General features: G+C 45.0%; 1 protein-coding gene across 3 annotated transcripts in view; it reads left to right on the forward strand.

Annotated features, from left to right (window-relative positions):
* The window catches only part of SMG6 (SMG6 nonsense mediated mRNA decay factor), a 221,692-nt gene that overhangs the window by 93,565 nt on the left and 106,360 nt on the right, over window positions 1-21,767 (forward strand). For all 3 annotated transcript variants that reach the window (XM_012740650.3, XM_075994252.1, XM_020280862.2), the window contains exons 11-13: window positions 4,482-4,598; window positions 6,129-6,297; window positions 18,359-18,560. In XM_012740650.3, the coding sequence (XP_012596104.1) occupies window positions 4,482-4,598; window positions 6,129-6,297; window positions 18,359-18,560 (488 nt within the window). The remainder of the gene's footprint in view (window positions 1-4,481; window positions 4,599-6,128; window positions 6,298-18,358; window positions 18,561-21,767) is intronic.

Consider the following 21,767-nt stretch of genomic DNA (forward strand, 5'->3'; position numbering starts at 1 on the left):
ATACACCCAGTCAGCCTAACTCTTTTTTGCCGTTGTGCATGAATAATTTGCTTGGGCATATTGGTGCCTTATTCTGACTCATTCATTCTGCTCCTCAGGGAATAAAATGCCCTGAGGGCATTACGTCTCTGCCTTTGCTCTGAGATTTCATTTTTGTCTGGTTCCTATACAGTGACTGCTTCCTCTACCTCCTCTTCAGCCAGCAGCTGCCACAGGGAACTGTGTGGCTCAAGCAGCAGCAGTCAAAAGATGCTCTCTCACTGCCCACTTCCTGTAGACAAGGAGGTTTTGGTGGGCTGCTCAGGAGCTGTGCCAGCGCTGTGTCTGACTGGTAACTGACTCATGAGAAAAGCAGCCTTATGTCTGAAAGATAAGAGCCAGCAAATGGCCTCCAGGTGGTGTTAGTTTGGAGGTGACTGACCATTCATTTCCTCTCTTTGGGAGGAGATGGTGGGGAGGGAATCAGTGAGTATGTGATCTTGTCTGCATTTTTCTCTAGCTATTAGTGAAGCAGCCAAGCAGATAGTTGATTCTCTCTGCTAGTGGACCCTAGTGCCCTCTGAATCCCTTGTGTTGCTATCAGGGCATCAGACTTATGTGTCATCCATCCTGTGTCTTCTCTTCATTACTCTTCTCATCCTCTTGCCAGGAAGCAGGCTGTGTGCAACAAGCGAACTCTGCTAGTTCCATTGCTGCCAGATTGTTTTTGTAACCAACCAAACTCCATCCCACGGATACTGGTTTCCTCCAAATCTCTCAGGGACAAAAACTCAGTACCCTGTCCTGGGAGTTAATCAGAAGCTGTTTCTGAACTCTCATCCCTTGGCTGGGCTTAGAGGGTCCAGGCAGGTGGGCCTCTCTCCCCTCCCTTCCCCTTCCCTCCCCTTCCCTCTCCACCCCTCCTGCCTCACTCCCATTTCCTGCAGGAGGATGCTTTGCCATCCTGGAGCCATCAGGCACAGCTTTGCTTTGGCAGCACCATCGCACACACACTGGTGGGAGAGGGGACGTGTTTATCACTTTTCCTGGAGATTATCTGTTTAAGCACTTCTCTGACAGTTACAATAACAAGGGCAGTGTGTTGTGTTTCCCAGCAGAAGGACACTTGCTGTTGAAAGATGTATAGCACTAATTAGAAATACATAACATCCGGCCACATGGCAACCTTCTCCTGGCCGCTCCATTTCCTGATTTCATGCAACTTTGACGACAGTTGGTTTATGTTTTCCATGAATATGTTCTCAGAAAAATGAGAAAGTCTCCCTGTTACATAGGAGCGAGAAGAATATTTCTGTCTGAGCAGGTATTTGGCCACAGGAATACTGGGTGCTATGGTCACCTGTCCACATATGGGAAAGGGACGAATCAGGTTCAGATCTCAGGTGACTTTCTTGGTAAGAAATATTTCTGTCTGACTGACTTAGTCAAAACCATTACCCTGAACCCCTGAGCAAGCCTGCTTTTGGAAAGAAGGGGAAAGGCTATTTCAGAATGTTAATGAGTTCCTCAGCTCATGTCAGGCTCCTGCTACCTGACACAAAGCCAGAGGAACCCAGGCAAATACCAAAGCAAACAATGCCTTTTCCTCCCCACCCCACCCCCATCATTTGTTGGCTTGAACCAACCAAACTCTAGGGGTGTGTGTGTGTCTGTGTGTGTGTGTGTGTGTGTGTGTAGGAATTTGTGAGACTAGGTCCAGTTTCCTAGATATAGCCCCAAAGCATTTGGACTCTGGGAATCTACATGCTGTTTTCCTACCCACTTGTATAATGGTGAGTACTCTTAAGGAGTGGTATCTTATGGCTTCTAGCCCTTGGAAGCCTATGTGAGGTAAAGAGCATCCCATGAAGGTACCATCCACTTAATACATTTCTCACTGGAGGCACTAGGTTCAAATCGCCGTGGTTACTTGGGTAAATAATGACTTTCTTCACCCTATTAAAAGGCCCTAAGGTTTCAGAGACCATGTTTTATTTATAATTATACTCTCCATGATAACTAGCACAGGGCCTAGCACATTATTGATGCTCCGTATGTGCTGTGGTACTACTGACCCATGGAAAAAGACAGACCTTCCAGAAAGTACTCCAGATAACATGGTCAGTCAGAGGGCTGACCAAGACCCAGACATTCTGACCCCCTAGATAGCTCGTAATAACTCCACCTGCTTGATCAGGGCAGAGCAGCTTACTGGTTTGTACACACAAACCAGCAGTGTTACCAGGCCTTTCTTCAGGAGGGGGTTGGAGGACTAGGGTGGCATAATCATGACCAAGAGCAGAGCAGTTGTGAAGCTGCCTTCTTTTTGCTCTGAGAGGTAGTTGAGCCCTTCCAGACATATACCAAAGAGGCTCCAGGTGTTACCACCCTGCCTGATCCCCAGACCTTATTGCAGGAGGTTTTTTTTTTTTTTTTTTTTTTAGAAGAGCCTACCTGGACTCTCTAGAGGCCACAGATATCCCTATTCTTAAGTAGGTCTTTCTCCTCCTGGAGCCCTAGGCCCCCACTGAACTCTGAGAAACAGTCAAGCCTGGGGTTGCCATTTGTCATAAAAATAGAAATAAGCTTGTGAAAGAAATCTCCCTCTCCCCATCTTGTCCTTGTCTAAGCTAATTAGAGTATCTTATTAAAGCCTTGTGCTTTTCAAAATGCCAGTCTCTTAGAGTTAAGACACCCCCTCCATCCCTTGTAGCCTTCTGTGTGCAGGTAACTTCTACCTAAGATGCCCAGTTGTTGAAGGGCACTAATGTTTGGTCAGTGTGTCAGCCACCAAGATCCATTGGTCCCCTCCCAGCTTCCTCTGTCCTGGACTTCTTCATTCTGGGCTTTGTTGCTAATTAGAGGCAGGCTGCTGGCAGTGCTTGGCAGAGGCCTGGCCTGAGCTGGGACCATACTGACAGTGCTGTTGCCTATGGGGAGGGGGTTGGGGAAGAGTTGGCATCTTTTCTTGGGACGGCTTACACATACTCCTCTTCCCTGCTGTCCCTCCTCCCTCCGTTTGGTTCTTGGACTCTTGTTTTCTTTCTCTCCAACATAGGTTTAGGGTCTTACCAGGAGAAGAATGAGAGTGGTGATCTGTTCTAATCACATGGATTGTGACCATTTCCTTACTGCTTGCCACAGTTGAGTCAAAAAGTTAGAGGGTGACATTTGGGACCAGTAGGCATCTGGAAGATGGCAGGAAAGCCACAGTTGAAGAATTGCTACACCGATGCTATTCATATGTTGGGCCCTTGTAAGCAGCGGCCTGCTCCTTCTTCCCAGGACTTTTAAAAGTGGTTTGGGGCTGGCTTTGTATACTCCAGTCATACTTGCTCCTGGGTGAAGGAATACTGTGTAATATCTCCTGGAGTTCAATTAGGTCCCATTGACAAGATTAGAGATTTAGAGAGAGAGAGAGAGAAGAACCCACAAGTGCCCTCCCTTTGCTATTGAGGTTAAAATGCAGGCAGGGACAGAGATCAAATATGTGGCTAATTGTCCTTTTAACACTTGGAGATTCTGAGAGAGCTCCTGTATTACAGAGAGAATTTACAGATTAGCTGCTGCCACAGGTAGTGAGCCTGGCCCTGATTCCTTCTCCTGTGGGTACTGGGAGTCTTCTCTGAAGCTGCAGGGTGGACTGCTGCCTTCTGTTTGTCACCTATTCCTCTCAAGTCCAGATGAAGTGGCTATCGGAGAAGGCCCTGACAAAGAGTAGGGACAAGCAGGGATTTGGGAGTGTGTTACGCAGCTCCCACCAAAAATCTGTTAGTGGCTCCTTTCAGGGACCTGCAGCCAGAGGGAAGTTAGCCAGGCTGAAAAAATGAGGGAAAGTGAGTGCTGATATTGGGAGCCAGATTTATTTTTTAGTTATGGGGAAAAAAAAACTTGTGAAAACAAAAGCTGACACTGATAAAGTGTTTATTATATGCCAAGCGTTGTTCTATATAAAGTTAACTCATTCAGTGAAAATAGGTTATTTGTGTCATGTGTGTTCTTTTAGGAAGAGGAACATAGAGGAGGTGAGGATGGAACCAAAGTTTGGTGATTCAAGAAGATAAGTTTTTAATTTGTATTTTTCTGATCTTAATTGATGATTGTACTCCTGCTTATTGTGCATTAGAGAGACTGAGTTAATTAAATCTTGAGTTCTTATTACTGTAGCTTTACATTATCAGTAGCCAGCAAAGGCAGAGACCCTCAGCTTTGGCTCACGCAGCTCACCTTGAGGTAACTGGTCCAGGGGAAGTGATGCGCTCAGAATTGACGCAGGAAATCCATATTATGTTATCAGTGCTTCTCCGTATTGCCAGAGCATGCGGTAAGCGCTTCACGTACGTTCTTATGTAGGCTTACAACCACTCTCTGAGAGGAGTATTATAGTCTTAGGTGAGGAAAAGGAAGCTGAGTAATATGCCAAGGATGCACACCTTGTAAAGTAGAGAACAGTAGCCTTCGTCCCCCAAGGTATTGATGGAGTTTCATTTGCCTCTCCTCAGACTGCTTCTCAGAGGAGTGTCGCTCTGTGATCCAGGAGCAAGCTGCAGCCCTGGGCTTGGCTATGTTTTCTCTGCTGGTACGGCGCTGCACCTGCTTACTTAAGGAGTCTGCCAAAGGTAAGCAGGAGGGTGCCTGACTGGTGGGCTTTCCAGCTGCCTGGCCCTGTGCAGACAAGCCTCAGAGTGCCATACTACTTCTCAGTATCTTCCCTCTCTACTCTCTGTTCTTCTTCTTCCCAACATGCTCCTCTTCCTTTTGCTCATGGAACTAGTCACATCTCCTTTTGTAGTCTGATTGCCTCTAAGGCCCGCTTTCCTTCTTGTGGAACTATTCCCTCCCTGTTTTCTCCTGTAATAGTTAGGACTTTCATTTCACCTATGAGCTGCTGCGAGTTCCTGCATCTTTAAATCATCAGAAAAGTGAGTTTCCCCTTTTGTTAATGCTTGATGTTGTGTTTTTTGCCCTTTATCTCTATGTCCCTCTTTGTCTGGTACCTGGTGGGTGTTATAACCACTGTGGACTGGTCATCTTGGGAGACTCACTGGACTAGAGCAGGTGCTATTTTTAGCCCTTGGGATGAGGGCAGTATCCCGTATCCTTTAAGGCTTCCCTGAAGATTCTAAGCCTAATGGCTGTAGCAGTGTAAGGTAGGGCTCTGAAGGTCACACATTTCTTTTAGCTCCTAGGTCAATATTGATGAGCAATGAGGCCCCTCTGTTACCCACTGCCACACCAGGTTTGTGAATGCCTCTAGCCTCTAGACTGCCTTTTTTCAGGGACGGGAACAATTATTTATTTTGAAATGATTTCAGATTTACAAAACAGTTGTAAGATTATTAACATTTTATAATATCATATGGCTTTAAGTTCTCTTTCTTTCTACACACATACATATATTTAAGCTTATTATTATTTTTCTTCTGAACCATTTGATTTTAAGTTGCAGGCATGGTAGCCCTTTACCACCAAATACTTGACTCTATTTCCTAATAACAAGGACATTCTCTTAATAATAATTATCACAATCAGGAAGTCAATATTGATATAGTATTATTGTTGAATCTACAGTCCTTACATTTTACCAATTGGCATAATAATGTTCTTTATAGCAAGGAAAAAAACTTCTTTTTCTTCTCTAGGATCCAGTCATGGATCACACATTGCATTTAGATCAGTCTCTTTAGTCTCCTTTTATCTGGAATGGTTTTTTGATCTTTCTTTTTCCTTCATGATCTTGGTATTTTTGAAGAGTATACGTGATTTATTTAGTAGAATGTCCCACAATTTGGGTTTCTCTGGTGTTTTCTTATGATTAAATTCAGGTTATGCAGTTTTGGCAGGAGCTCTGTTGCCATCTCAGTACTGTGCTGAAGGAACGCTAGCAGGGTAGGCAGAGGACAGAGTAGAGACTTCAGTCAGGTAAAGCAGAAACAGCTATCTCTGGGGGCAGACCCAGTACACTGGTTCTCTCTTTGTCCTGCTTTTCAGAGTCCTCTTAGGTACTGGAACTTGTCCTTGCTTCTGGGCTCAGCTTTCCTGTGGATTTGGTCTCCCTTCCCTAAGAGCTTGCTGCCATCCCAGTGCCCAAGGCCTCACTTGGAGACCACAGCAGACATAGGCCCAGTTCTCACCCTTTGCCTCTGCAGCTCAGCTGTCCTCTCCTGAGGATCAGGATGACCAAGATGACATCAAGGTGTCTTCCTTTGTCCCGGACCTGAAGGAACTGCTCCCCAGCGTGAAAGTCTGGTCAGACTGGATGCTCGGCTACCCAGACACCTGGAATCCTCCACCCACATCCCTGGACCTGCCCTCACAGTGAGTTGGCCTGCCCATTCCTTTGGCACTACTGGCCTTGGCCCACCTGTGTTCCCACAGGTTCCTTGTCCTGCTCTTTGTTTCCTTCTGCCCACAGCCTGCTTATTTCTCTGTTCCCTCTTCATTTGAACTTTGGGTTTTCCCTTCCTTGAACACCTTCCTTGTCCTTTGATGTTTTAGGGTTTTTTGTTTTTAGGGGTTTTTTTGCCTATTCTTGAACTCTGTTCTTCTCCTCTGGCACTCTCTTTTTCTCTCACTCTATAACTTGCTCTTTGTTACCTGTTCTTACTATAGTTCCCTCAGATTGTTCATACTCACAGTTGCTGCAGCTACCTCTAGAGTCTGGATTTATGTTGATATGTGTGAGAGAGACTTTATCTCTGTCTCTTTCTGTCCCTTTTAGTTTTTCTCTGTGCATTTTTCAGGCTCTCTCATTGCTTCTGTGCTGTCTTATACACTCCATCTCTGTGCCTCCTCTCGTGGCATGGAATCCTGTGGGGTGGGTAAGTCCATGCATATCTCTCTTCTGTTATTCACTCATGGCCTATCTCCTCACTATGCTCCAGCCCCCATCCCTGTCTCTGTGTGTCAGTGTGGGATCTCTTAGAGCAGTTGTCGGAGTGGGGGGGGTGTGGATACGGAAGTATGTGTCTGCTTGGGTGTGCCTATGTTGATCTGTTGGTGTTTGTATGGCTTTTTTTTTAATTGTAGTAAAAAAATATATATATATAAGAAGGGATTTGAGTGTAGAGGACCACGTGAGAGGAGGGAAAATGTATGTATAAAGAAAAACAAAATTTGCCATTTTAACCATTTCTAAGTTTACAGTTCAGTGGCATAAATTGTATCCACAATCTTGTGTAAGTATCTATAGTTGTTTCTTTCATCTTTGTGTTATATCTGGGTTGTATCTAACTCTGTGCCTGTGTGGATCCATTTGTCTGTGTGTGTCTGTAAGTCTGTGTGTATCTCAGTGTCTTTCTGTGTCTGAGTGTGAAGGTTTGTGTGTATCTGCCTCTGGGGGCTTATCTAGGTGTTTTTCAGTGTGCCTATCCATGTCTGTCTTGTGTTTATGTGTCCATGTGTATCTATCCATCTGTGGCCATGTTTTGTATCCATGTGTGTTCATGTGGTATGTCCATATCTGTACCTGTGTCTATGCCTTTTTGTGTCTGTGTATCCTTGAGTATGTGTGTCTCTATGAGAGGTTCATGTGTTCCCATGGGGGTTTATTTCAATGAATGTCTCATCTCCATGTCTCTGTGTCAATATCTCTGTTTGTGTCTTTATTGATTCTGGGTTCATGTCAGTCTGTGTTTGCTTTGGTTCATCCATATCTGCATGGGACTGTATCCTATGAGAGTGTATGTTTCCATATGTTTCAGAGTATCTGTCTGTGTCCATGTTTGTCTGTAACCTTGTCTTTCTATGTCAGTCTGGATCTTTCTTTTGGAGGCAGTGTCTCTGCATATATGTGTCTGCCTGCTTGCCTGCCTCTGTCTCTTTGCCTGCCTTTGTTGTCTGCCTCTGCTGTGTATGTATGTATCTATATCAAGGGTCAGTAAGCTACGGCCCACAAACTGAGAATGGTTTACATTTTTAAATGGTTGAAAAAAATCAAAGAACTACTATTTCATGACTTGTAAAAATTATATGAAAGTCAGATTTCAGTGTCTATAAAGTTGTATTGGAACATAGCCATGCTTATTTGTTTACACTGCGTCTATGGCTGTTTTCACACTACAATGGCAGAGTTGAGCAGTTGCCACAGAGACTGTGGCTTACAAAGCCTAGAATATTTACTATCCAGCCCATTACAGAAAAAGCTTGCTGATTCCTGACCGCTATCTATGTTCCCATGTGTCCCATTCTTCTTTGTGAGTCTGCGTGCATATTTGCACAGTAGTGTACATGTGTGTACATTTAGGCTCTATCTCTGTTCAGCTGTGTTGACTGTTTATCTCTCTCCCTCCTGTTCCCTTTATCTCTCTCATTATCTCTGCCTTTCTCTCCCCACTCCCACCTCTCTATTTCCCCTTTCCGTCTCCTCCCCTCTTTTTTTTTGATATAGAGTCTCACTCTGTTGCCTGGGCTAGAGTGCTGTGGCATTAGCCTAATTCACAGCAACCTCAAACTCCTGGGCTCACATGATAGTCCTGCCTCAGCCTCTCTAGTAGGTGAGACTATAGGCACACACCACCACACCCAGTTACTTTTTACTATTTTTAGTAGAGACGGAGTCTTACTCTTGCACAGGCTGGTCTCAAACTCCTGAGCTCAATCAATCCTCCCGCCTTGGCCTCCCAGAGTGCTAGGATTACAGGCTTGAGCCACCGCGCCCGGCCTCCCTCTCCCTTTTCTTCCTCCAGCCCCATTCTCTGCATTGTTGTCTCTGGCAGGTGCTATGTACTCAAAGTCCTTCAGGCTCTTTGTTGTGTGAATGTGTGTATTTCAGAATAAACATCTTTACCCAGTACTTCATCATTCATCTCCAGTACTCTTCTCTGGGAGGGGGAAAATACCAGAGGATAGAGTATGGAGACCTTGGCTGCTGCCGAGGGCACTTCTGTGTAATGTGGAAGGAAGCTTGTCTGGGTTAGCTCCTAGACTCTTGCGTGACCCTCAGGGGAAGGCCAAAGCAGATATTTCTGACCAGCAGATATTGATCTTTCTGTGTAGATTGTGTAGTCTTACTCTTCCCCCTGCCCTTGTCTTTCCTTCTAAACTTTTCCCCTGTCTTTACCCTAAGAAGCACCCCTGGCCTATTAATCTCACCCTCTCCACGTCCTCTCCAGCTCTGTCTCTATAACTGTGTAGATGGTGCTCACAGCATTGGACTGTTCTCTGCATCCTTTCTGTGAGCCCTCCTAGGTTTCCAAAATACACTCCAGGCTAAGGCCTCATGAGCCTGGGTTGAGCCCTATGCTAGTCAGCTGGGGCCACATAAAGGAACTGACAGACTGCTGGCCAGGGGACAGCTGTTTCCCAGCAGCGATCCCCAAAGAGTTAACATGTATAGACTCAAACTTTTCAGGCTGTTAATCTATAATGTGGACTAGGCAATTTGTAATTTTGTAAAGAAAATGCCAAGAAAGGACTCAGCTCTCCAAGTATCTAAGCCACTGCTTCTGAGCATGTGCAAGGGTCGCTGCATGTTCCTTCCTTTCTCTTGGGAGTGGAGAGGCAGACCAGCTATACCTGAAGCTTGGGCCTTCCCTGGTTCACCTCACAAGCACAAGTCCCTTACATAATGCATTCAGTCCCTGTTTACCCATATCCTGGGCTATCAGGTCTGTTAACTCTCTTAGGCAGCATGTCTCCCACATCCCTCCTCCTTCTTTCACTCCCTTTGGCTTTTGTTTGGCTGAGGAAATGGAAAGCTCACACAGGAAGTGCTGGGCCTCATTTGCTTGAGGTGCTGAGTCTGTTTTCTCTTTGGATGCTGTAGCAAATGGCCCGTTGCCGGCTCTGCGAGCTGCTGCCCATCTTTGGGCAAAGGCTCAATCTACAGCCGGGCACGTGGTCCAAGCTACAGCCATCCCCGGCTGGGCTTCACATTCTGGGCTACAGAGAGGCAGAAGGGGTTGGGACACTTAAATCATATTTGCTTAGTCTTTTCAGACTTTTCTTCACAGGGAGAGCAAATCTGACCAAATAGTATATTGAATCTAATTGCCCAGTAAATGAATTACTATAGCTGTGGACACCACTGTCTTGTGAATCCAGTCTGGGCTAGAGAAGTCAGTGTGATAGAGAATAAAGTCTTCTTCTTCACTGTCTCTCAGCAGTCAGGATCAGCAGCTGATTGTCTCTGGAATGCAAACTTAAGCATAAAGGAGGGGCTTTTCTATCCTGGGGCCTGACCCCAAGGTATGGTTGTTTAAGGACTGGTGCCACTGTTCCACAGAGTAAACCTGGTGTGATTACCACTGAGGGTGATCCCACCTTCTAGCCTTCAGACTGAGCACTGGAAAAGATAGAATAAAAATTTTACCTTCTTCCTTTCTAGTGTCTCATATTCTCATATAACTCCCCAGTACTCACTGAGTAAATACTGTGGTTGAGAGACTGGCAAGGTATGGTGGGTTTCAAACTTTCATCTTATGCCCACTGATCTTCCATACTGTATAGCCTTTCTTTTTAAGGCCATAGGGAATAACACACCCCAAATGGTTCTGTAGATGTCAGAACTGTAAACCCCCAAAACTAGTAAGGTCCTTGTTGATGATCTTCATTTTTGAAGGGTTTAGGAATGCTCTCAAGGGAGCAGGAAGGAAATGGCTTCCACTTAACACCTCTCCTTTGCATGCTTTCATTGGTCTTTGCCTACATTTGTTCTCTGCAAAGACACATTTCTCTGATCCTAAGATAAGGTGACAATATAGTCTATATTTCCATTTGCTTTTCCTCCAGAAACTGCACTCCGAAGTGATCCCTCTGACACATTGGGCCCTTATTTCAACTCACTCCCTTCATTCTCTCCCTATCTTATATTTGTTGCCCTCCTTCCTGTGCAGTTAGAGAATCATTGCACAGCACCCTCTACTCTCCTAGGGGAATTCCATAGCTCGTTAGTCTCCTTGGTCTGTCCTCTTTGCCCATGCTCCTCTTCTTTCTAGCCAAATGTACTTTTCCTAGGCAAAGACAGGCACATGTGGAACACCTAGATGATGATTATAGAACATCATTGGCACTAGAGAGGGATAAGGGCAGGATTGTGGGGCCGTTTGTGCCTTCCATCACAGTGTCACTTAGGTCAGTGTGCTGGAGTCAGCATATATGGAAATAAAATGACTTCCCATTTGTACCTGTTAGGAGTTGTAATAGAGGTGCCATCTATTTGCCCCATCTAACACAGTTTCTATTCTGTTCCACACCAAACCTCATGTGAGAAGGGAGAGACAGCCACTTCCCACTTTACCACATAAGCATGAGGAAAATTGTGAATGTCAGGTGACAGAGAGGAGCAGAGCAACAGGCTTCCATGAGCCTGAACCTAGTGACCCCTTACATCCCGGGACCTTTGCAAGGCTAGGGCAATGAGACAACCTACCTCATTTCATTTCAGTCTCTGCTGAAGCCAAATCTTCCCTCATCTTGATCTCTAGTTCTCAGTAAGTGAAAGAGTCAGGGGACTTTGAGAACATCCAAACCTAGCCCAGCTGTGGCAGTTGGTTTATTGCTTTCAGCTGGTACTTGAACCCAGGTCCTGGTCTTGGAGGCTTTCCCAGGTTTAATCCCCAGAGCTTTCTCTGCAGCTGTATGACACTGTGCTGACCCCGAATGAGGATAGGAAAATAGAACCAGTGCCAAGCCAGAGTCTCTTTTTCATTTGGAGTCTGGCTGTCTGCCCATGACCAGGGTTACATAATGGGAAACATAGCTGGGGCTCTGGAGAGCCCGCGTTTCGCCAGGCTGCCCAGACCTTCGCATTCTGATGCTATATATCTTCCTAATTGTAGCTTGGATACATTTATCACACTGTTGGATTGAGTATTGTTAAAAAAATAAAATAAAACTCTAGAAATTCTTGAACTTGTTGCTTTTCCATGGCTTGATAGTCTACAGAGCATGCTAGAAAAGGCTCATAGGGAGCCCTCTGAGGTATTGTCACATAGGGAGAAATAGGGATATGTAGGGAGTATGCAGAAAGCTAATTTCCTCAGGGAGTCTACATGTGTTGACTCTGTAGATGAGATAGAAATTCTTGAGTTAAAAAACAGCTAGTTCACTCACCCTCACAGGGCAGCTTTGAAATAAGAAGTAATCCCAAGTCTAATCAGCACCCCTTCAAGGACGTTTAATACGTCTTCCCACAAGGGCATTTTAGGAGGTCACTAAGTAATAGTCCATCAGCACTTCCCCGAAGGAAGTGGTGGTGACTGTGGGAAGCCCCTTTGCTACCCTGGCTCCCCACCCAGTCTCCCTGGCTCCGGTTGGGGCGTCAGCACTATAGCCTGGCACCAGGGGGTTCCTCTTCCTCCAAGTGCTGAGTGTGGGGCACACGTGATCTCTCCCATGGCAGGAGCCTCTGTCTCCTCCCACAGGACTCCTTGTGAGAGGAAGGGGTGGTGGCCTACGGCTCCAGTCTGACCCCAGCAGGGTACAGCAGCTGACCCCAGGGAGAGTACTTTCCAGCTCTAGGCTGAGGTTATTTGGGTCCAGTGTGTGCTAAACTAGGAAGACGTGTTGGAGTGGTTACAGCTTAAAGTTTGGAGAGGCAGGAACCGTGAGAATCCGCACCAGGGAGGCCACTGAGGGCTCCACTCATGCCGTGGAGATGTCAAGATCCCCTAGGGGCTGCTCTTTCCCAAACATACAGTGCTGATGGGTTTAACACACCATGGTGATGTGACAGAGGCTGTGCATATGAATGTAGCCTGGGAGATCTGAAATCAGAATAAAGCACTGACCTAGATGGGGGTGAGGAGGGAGTAGAGGTGCTCTGGTACTTGAGAAATCCTGGAATGAGGTTATTGTGACCTGTTGCTGGCCACAGGGTTCCAGCTGTACTGCATAGAACATGGAGAAGTTTATATTCTTATACTAGTGCAGGATGACTAAGCTTCAGAATTCGATTTGCCCTGTTGGGCAGAATTGATTTAGGGTTGAGTACTTTCCCAAAGGCTTAAGTTGACTTGTTGTATGAACTGTAAAGGTAGAAGGGATTGTCCTTGCCTGAGTCTTGTGTTCTTTAGTGGTCTTATAATAAACATCTCTTATTCTTGGAGTATGGTATCTTACTGCCCATGTCTTAACTCTAGAATAGTGATCTCTGACACATTTGGCTCTTCGTCCTGGTGGTATCTAGAAAACACAATATTTGTAGTTCCTACATTTCAGGGGACCTACATAGATTTCTCCCCACCTTTACCAGGGCCTGTTGAACTACTTAGCACTGAGGTACCAGAACTGGATCCTCTGTTCCCACTGCAAATAGGGTTGGTGTGACGTCTTATTTCTCCAAGGGGCTTGGTAAGCCATTTTAAACCCAGGTATTATTCCTTTAACTCTGCCAGACTTGTAGATTCAGGTCCATTTCTGCTATTAGCTGATCACCTCCTTCTGCTTTCTCCAGTTGAACGAGAAGTCCTTCAGGACAACAGTGATCTTACATTGGCCACTGAACCCCATGTGGAGAGTTGTGAGTTAGGATATAATGGCCTATAGGAAAACAAGTTTTAAAAAGCAGATATTGTGTATCTTAGGAGTGTTTCTCTTGTTATAACCTTTTGTCTTTCTTTGTGTCTGTGGGATTTCTCCTTTTAGCATCCTCGTGCCTAGTTTCTGTGCCATCTTGGCTATATTTCCAGATCTCCTCACTCCAGGAACCAAAAGACCCAACTCATTTCCCATCTGTGCTACTTCTCTGATCTTCCATAACTCTGAAACACAATGCAGGGCTTCTTCTCACTCAACTCTTTCCGGGTTTGTTCTGCAGCTGTGGAGTTTGAATGTTAGTGTTTAAACAAGCTGGTATTACACAGGAAATGGCCACCTCCACAGGCCCCTGCAGGCTTGTAACATGGGGTCATTGTACTTGATATTAATCACCAGTCAGCCTGTTCCCCCAGTAAAAATATGAAGGAGTATGTGAGTGCTTAGTCCTCCTTAGACTTGCCAAAAAGATGGACAGAGCCTTGGTTGGGCCTTAGCATTCCACTCTTCCCATACTGTCTCCTTCCCTCAGTCCTGTCCCAGTTGGAGCTTTTAGAAAAGTCTCATCTGACCCCTTCCCTATAAAGTTGGCAGATCTACCTTTCTTTCTGAGTTCTAGCAAGGAGGTATATTGTTGTGTATAACATAGCTCACATATCTCATACCTTAATCTTTCAGAACATGTTGTAGTTGGGTAACATCTCCTATAAGAAAACTCCAAAATTTTAGAAACCCAGAAACCCACTGACGCATCTGAGAGCAGGACTTCTCAGTTTCCTGGACTGAAGCTGCTTTTCCACTGCTATTTGCAGAAACCCCAGCCTGAAGGGTTAATTTGATTCCCCAAATCAATATCCCCCCAAACAACCAGCCAGGAGTGTGTGTTGGTTCATTTCTGTGAAATGTGTTTCCCCAGTCACCTGGGCTAGCCTGGGCTGCATTGTATCGGCCAGCAGCTGCACTGCACTCAAACTGACAGCTACATTAAACCTTGGAATTCTGAGGCAATAAAAAGTAAATTAACTCTTATTTTTTTCCTTTCCTGGTGGAGTAAGTGAATGCATGTCTGTAGGGGAAGCAAGTGAGCCTTGGTTCTGAGTGCATGCCTCTAACCAGTCACTGCTGGTTTGTCCCAAGCTAGGATCTGGTGTTCAGATTCAAGCCAGGAGTCTGCTTTCCTGGTGTGTGGTGTGTTCTGTGGGGTTGGGCCAGTGGGTCACCCTGCAACTGCTGATCCCTGCTCACTAATCACATCACAGCTGCTGAGAGACTCCCTTGCCACCATTCTGGAAGCCATAAATGGGTTCATTGGACACAGTTTCATATTCTCTGGCTGTTTTGTGTCTGCTTGGTGAAGAGTGCACCCTAACTTTAGTGGGATTTTGTTGGCTCTGGGGGTTTTCCTAAAAATATAAGTTGAACCAGAACAAGCCAGAAGGACTTGCCTGAGCCCACAGCACTCTAGAGGGTCCATTTAGAATCAAATGTGGTTTGAGATTATCTGAAAAACCTTTTGGGTAATTATTTCCCAAATATTTCCAGGAGATTGGGAGCTGTTTGATATTGGGCTCCTCAGTCCAGGCCAACCTTGAATCCTTCGGGTCCAAGGGCTGCTGTAGGGTAAAGGTTAAAAGGTGCTCTCAGTTGGGATAAGGAACTAAAGCAGGAAAAAGCTAAGCTTTTCCCCTTTTACTTAGACAGGAAACCCTGTGTTCACCCACGGAACTGACCTCCTAGCCCAGAGGCCTGATTGGGGTAAGCTGAGGTGATGTTGCCCAGGTTCCAGGAATTACCTCATCCTCTTACAAATATCTTAACTTTTGAGTTCAGGCATCTCACCTGGTTTTTCAAAGCACCTCTTCCTTTTAATATTAGTTTCCTGGCTCTCCCACATACTCCCACCCCTGTAGAGAGTCACCGAATGGCCCCTAGGTGCCTGGGTAGTTGTGTCCCATATCCATGGTGTTCAGTGAGAGGAGATAACTAATGATATGAAATGTGAACTGAGCTTGGGCTATCCCACTGAGATACCAGAAGAAAGCAGCTACTCATAATCAGAGTTCAAATATAAGACCACTCTGAAGTGACCAGGGCAGAAATGACCTTTCATTGAAGAATTTTCTACATTCCCTTGGTTCTGCTCAGTCTAGCTTGGCCCTTGGACCACTTTTATTTATATTTCTGAGTTGGGAACTGAGGGCACTTCCTACATCTTTTGGCACAAGCTGCTGTCTTACAACACAACACTGAGGTAGAGGCTCACATCCACCTTATTTTTGCAGTGACTCTTAAGGTTTTGGCACAAGGTGGGTGGTAATGGGCAAAAGGCAGATGTGGGCAGGGGTCCCTAGTGGTGGCCAGCAATCTCTGGGAGGAGTCAGTTTTGGTTTATCTGAGCCTTAGGGGACAGGAGAGCATGGTAATGAGAACCACATGGTACCACATATTTCTTCGTCTTGGATCCAAGATGGTAGGGGTGGGAGGATAAGAGAGGGATGTGGGCCTCCCACTGTGGCAGCCGTGGGTAATTTTCTGCCGCTTCTCTATGGCTGGGGATGCTGCTGCCCACACCACCCCCAACTATGTCCTCAGCAGCCTTGACCTGCACAGCACCAACCAGGGCCCTCAGGCCAAGAATTCAGCTGGGAGACTTTTCACCTTCTTCCTTCTCACTGTCGTCTTTCCTGTTTATTTTCCAAATTGCTGCTCTGCAGCCCAGCAATGCCTGTTGGCCAAAGCTCACCAGTGCTGTGGGATCAGATTCAGGCAGTGGGCTCAAGTGGCCAGCAGGGCACTGGGGGAGGAAGTGAGGAACTGGAAGAGCCTCCCTGTGCGTCTCCCATGGGCAGCGCTAACCTCGGAGGCGGCCCTGAGCAGCCCTATCACATCCGGTGCTTGTCTCTGCAGCCGGACCGGAGGATAAACTATCAGAGCTGTGGGGCAGTGCATCATTCCTCTTATTATTTTCTTCTCTGCAGATGGGGTCGTGGAAAGTTCAGTTCCTTTTAACCCTCGAAGTTCTGTTTATTCTACAGCTGGTAGCCTGAATGCAGCGTTTCCCATTACATCACAAAGGGGCTCAGGCAGATCTCTGCACAGAAACGTGTTGCAACTGTTTATTTTTTTCCATATTTAAACATTTCTGACAGCCAAACCCAGCTGAGCCAAAAGATGGAGCTTTGTGAATGAGTCTAGTTTTTGGTGTCTGCACAGAGAGAGGCTTTAGAAAACTCTCATCCCTCCGGTGATTCTTCCCAAACATGTTCTTTTTCCTGGGTAAAGCCTGTGAAGCAAGTTACTTCTGCAGTACACGTGTGTTGATTATGTGCCGTTGTGTGATTAATGGGACTGTGTTCCGCCTGGTTCCCAGGATACTCTTGAAAACAAGATGTTTCATTTCATTGCCTTTTCCTAGTGCAGTGGTTACAGTAAATAAACCAGTGTAGCCTCCTTCCACCTGGAGCCAGTCAGGGAGTTCCCACACCTCAACTCCACTTTCTCCCCCACTGTCACCTTCAGTGGCATGTCCCCTGAGTGCTCTCTTTTTTGCTGTCTTCCAGAGCTCCCTAGTCGCCGGGAGAAACAAATTGCTTAGGTCTAAGGCCCCTCCCTTGGCTGGACTTGTGCAGTAACTCCCAAGGGAGATTCCAGGATTATTCTTATAGCTCTATTTGCATATTGCCTCTTGCCACCCCACCTCTTAAACCTGACTGTGAAGGTTTTCTTTGTAATTCCCCTATGCATCTCATTCCTTTTGGAGTAAAACTTGGCATCCATGGGGTACTGCCTGTTCCAAACTACCTGGTTGGGTGCTCCTCTGGAGAAGAAAGCCACGACTGTGAACTTGGCAGACCCTGTATCTGGGATCCCTGGGCAGGCCAAAAAGGAAAAAAAAAAAGCTTTATGGATCCTTAGCACTGACCAAAGCAGAAATCTGAACCATAGTAGATTTTTGACAAGTGATTATGACAGAGAAATGAACTCTTTTTTTAATAAATCTACCTTGGAATTTCAAATGGGGAGAGCCAAACTTTGCAGTGTCAAGGTTTCTTCTCAGGTTCATCCAGGACCTAGTGATATGCAATTAGAACGACTAACCATCCCAGTTTGTTCAGGACTAGGTGGTTTCTGTGGATGTGTGATTTTCAGTACTAAAACTGGGACAGTCCCAGACAAACAAGAATGATTTGTCATACTATACCTAACTTTCTACAAGTGAGAGAAAGAAGAGAGTGTGGAATGGCCAAGAAAGCACTGATGAAATGCATAAGAGGCTTTACCTTCCTGGAAGGATCTTGGCAGGCAAGAAATGAGGTTTTTGTTGGATCTGTGTTTGATTGTTTGTTTTCCTGCTTATGTATAGGGAAGGGATTTCTAAAGCATTGTAGGGGGAAACCCTCACGACTCTTTCTGCACTATGACTGGACCAGCTGTGGCTGAAGGAGGAGAGACTGGTGCTCATTTGCTGTCTGTGTGGCATATATTTGGCTGGACAGTAGTGGGGAAATTCTGGGAGCGGCCTCAGGCACCAGTTGTCTAGAGTGTTTGAATAAGTGTCTCAGGCACACTGTCTGGAAAGGTGACAGGACCTGCATTAGGCAACTGATTCTCTAAATTCTTTTTCCTCTCTGGTGAGGATTAAAAACTTCCTGTAATCAATTTGAACTTTGCATACACACACACACACACACACACACACACACACACACACATACACACACACACACTCACAAATTGCTGCCATGGGCATAATTTTGTATTCTAACATTTTGGGTATGATTTCCTGGAGGATACCAGCCTACACAACATTAGCTGCAATTACCTCCCTGCTCACAAGTGCCAAGAATACTTTTACTGGTCCCTCTTTAGAGCCACTCTTCTTTTCTTACCTTATTTCTCACAGGGTTGCTGTGGATGTGTGGTCGACGCTGGCTGATTTCTGTAACATACTGACTGCAGTGAATCAGTCTGAGGTGCCACTGTACAAGGACCCGGACGATGACCTCACCCTTCTTATCCTGGAAGAGGATCGGCTTCTCTCAGGCTTTGTCCCCTTGCTGGCTGCCCCTCAGGACCCCTGCTACGTGGAGAAAACCTCGGATAAGGTCAGCCCCAGGCCAAACATCCCTCCCCATTCACCCCTCCTCTTAATTCTTCAGACTTTTTTTATTCTTGGGAAGTTTTCTGTGCAAACGGAACACGATTAAGTCATTGAGAAGGGTGTTAAGGGAAAATATCGACCTTTTAGCCGCTGACATCCAGCACTGTGTCCTGAAAAAAAAGCCCTCTTGACTTCCTTTGGTGTGTGTGTGTGTGTGTGCTCGCTGGCATGTTGTATATACGATCATTTCCTCACTTGTTTAAATAGTGCAGCTTGTGTTGGCAGTGCTCTCACTCAGCTCCAAATGGTTTGCATCATGCTTAAAGCACCCTCCTTCCTCCCCCCTTCCTCCTTCCCCCCAGCCACAAAACTCTGCACTAGGAAAACAGCCAGGGCTTTTTCCCTTCTCTGAGGAGGAGAGTGATAAATAGGTGACTAGAGAGAAGCAGACACCATGTGTTAACTTACAAAAAAAGCTTTTAGGAATATGAAGCATTCCCCGCTGCCTGGTTTCTATTTTCCTTCCTCTGAGGACTATGTTTTAACCTGAACTTTTTCTTGTCTGTCTGTTTATAGAAAACAAAGCCCATTCCCTGTTGCTCTGGTGGGGACTGTGGAGCTCTTAGTCTCTGCTTAACAGTTGGGTCTTCAGCCAGGTGGAGAGTAGGGCAATCCGGTCTGCTTCACATTTCCCATGTAGCAGTTACTGGGCTGGGGAAGTAGCAGCTGCAGACCGCAGGAGCAGAGTCTCCTGTGCTGAGGCAGGGGTACACTGTGACTGACTTCTGTGCAGAGTCGTTAGCATTACATCCCCTGGGGGAGAGAGAGACCTTTGGATAGCAGTCCACAAATATCTTCTCAGGAGGAAGTCTTTTGACCTAGACTATATACTAGGGCCATAGGTAAATGTTTAAAAAAAAAAAAGTCAGTAAAAACTGAACTCTGAACATGAACCGTAAATGTGAATGGTTTTGTATTAAATGTAAAATTTTAAGAATTGTTCTTAGTATAAAAGAGTATTTGTTCATTATAGATAATTTGGAAAACACAGACAAATAAAAAGAAGAATTTATCCATAATCTCCCTACCCAGAGGTAACATCACTGTTATTTTGCTGGTTATATATAATCATATTTAGCTTCTAGTATACATATATATACTTTTATTTTCAGTAAAACTGGAGGTCATATATACTATTTGTATTCTGCTTTTTGTTGGCTTAATATTTTAATGTATTCTTATATGGAATCATTTTTGATGATTGCTTAGTATTTTTTTATGTACCTAGATTTCTTTAACCAATTGTTGCTTTATTGAACCAAGAGAATATTCCCATTTTTTCACTGTTATAAACAGTGAATCAATTCCTTACAGCAGAAGTTGAGCACATATTCCCTTTGGTTAAATTTCTGTAAGTAGATAAAGGTTCTAGACATTGACTTATCAAAAACTCATGCTCTATGAATGCATTTAATGACTACTGGATCTTGGGAATGAGAGAACTTCTCTTTCCCAAAAGGAATACTTATTTTATGCCTTTCCAACAAAAACTTGGAGTGAAACTTCTAGTCTCAGAAGGGGAGAATAATGTAGTATGTGAGGCTGAGCACAACTAACGAATTGTTTACACTTTGTGGAAAAATATTGAGTTAGAAGAGAAACTGTATGAGCATGGTTTGAGCCAGAGGATCCTAGTACTTCTTTTGTGATCACAAGATGGTCTTGATTCCAGAGGGTGCTTTGGGGAGTTGGCTGTTGAAGCTATCTTTTAGTGCAGGACAACTGCTGATTAGAGGAGTCCTAACCATCTTCAGACTTCCCAAGCCCCATCTTCATCAGCTCTCCCAGCTTTGGTGTCAAATATCAAGTATATGATCTGGCTCAAGAAGAACTCAGAGCCAGAAGTCCAATGCTCAGCCTGTGGTAGTAATTCACGGGCTTCCCAGGAGGCAGTTGCAGCTCATTGAGACTAAGGTAGGTCTGCATGAAGGACTGCGAACTACATATGTCAAACATAACATCATCAAATCCAAACTACTGAATCCCACCTCCTCCCACACCTCCCAACCTGTTCTTTCTTCACTTTTCCCCATCTAATGGCAGCTTTGATTTTGGGGTGGCTTATGTCGAAATTCTTGGAGTTATTCTTGACTCTTTTTCTCACACCTCCATATCTAATCCATCAGCAATTCATATCTTCTTTACCTTTAAGACATATACACATACACCTCTGTCTTACCACTACACCCTACTTCAGTTCATTAAAATGCCTTCTAACTGGTTTCTCTGGTTCCTCCCTCCTCCTATTCCCAGTCTGTTTTCAGCACAGCAACTAGAATGATCTTTTTAAAATATCAGTACAATCATGTTAGTTCTCTGTTGAAAACCTTCTGATGGCTGCTCCTCTCACTTAAGAGTAAAAGCCAAAGTTTTGTCTTTTTTTAAAATTTTATGCCACATATACTCACTTATAAAAAGCCGAAGTTTTAACCCTTTGCACTCACTTGCTTTTTTCTCGATTCCTTTATTCTACTCAGGATTTAATTTTTAAATACCCCAGATTTTACAAAGTGCGGCAGTAAAATAAAAAACTGGAGTTTCTTTTCATACAAACTTATTTATTTGGATTTTTTTTTTTTTTTTTTTTTGAGACAGAGTCTCGCTTTGTTGTCCAGGCTAGAGTGAGTGCCGTGGCGTCAGGCTAGCTCACAGCAACCTCAAACTCCTGGGCTTGAGCGATCCTTCTGCCTCAGCCTCCCAAGTAGCTGGGACTACAGGCATGCGCCACCATGCCCGGCTAATTTTTTTTTTTTCTTTTTTTTTTCACAGAATGTTTGGAAACCGGCTAATTTTTTATATACATATTAGTTGGCCAATTAATTTCTTTCTATTTATAGTAGAGACGGGGTCTCGCTCTTGCTCAGGCTGGTTTTGAACTCCTGACCTCGAGCAATCCGCCCGCCTCGGCCTCCCAGAGAGCTAGGATTACAGGCGTGAGCCACCACGCCCGGCCTGGATTTTTTTTTTTTTTTATATTTCAAATTATTGATACATTCAAAGAGTAATTTTAATCTCTATAATTTTTCATGGTGTGATATTTTTTGAAACATCCACCCACATGAAGACCTGGTTTACATTCACATGTTTTACAAATATAAATTGTCTCTCTTCTTCCTCCTTTGATTTTTCTGTTAGAACAAACAACACAATC

Source organism: Microcebus murinus, chromosome 18, assembly GCF_040939455.1.
Source record: "Microcebus murinus isolate Inina chromosome 18, M.murinus_Inina_mat1.0, whole genome shotgun sequence".
Lineage (NCBI taxonomy): Eukaryota > Metazoa > Chordata > Mammalia > Primates > Cheirogaleidae > Microcebus > Microcebus murinus.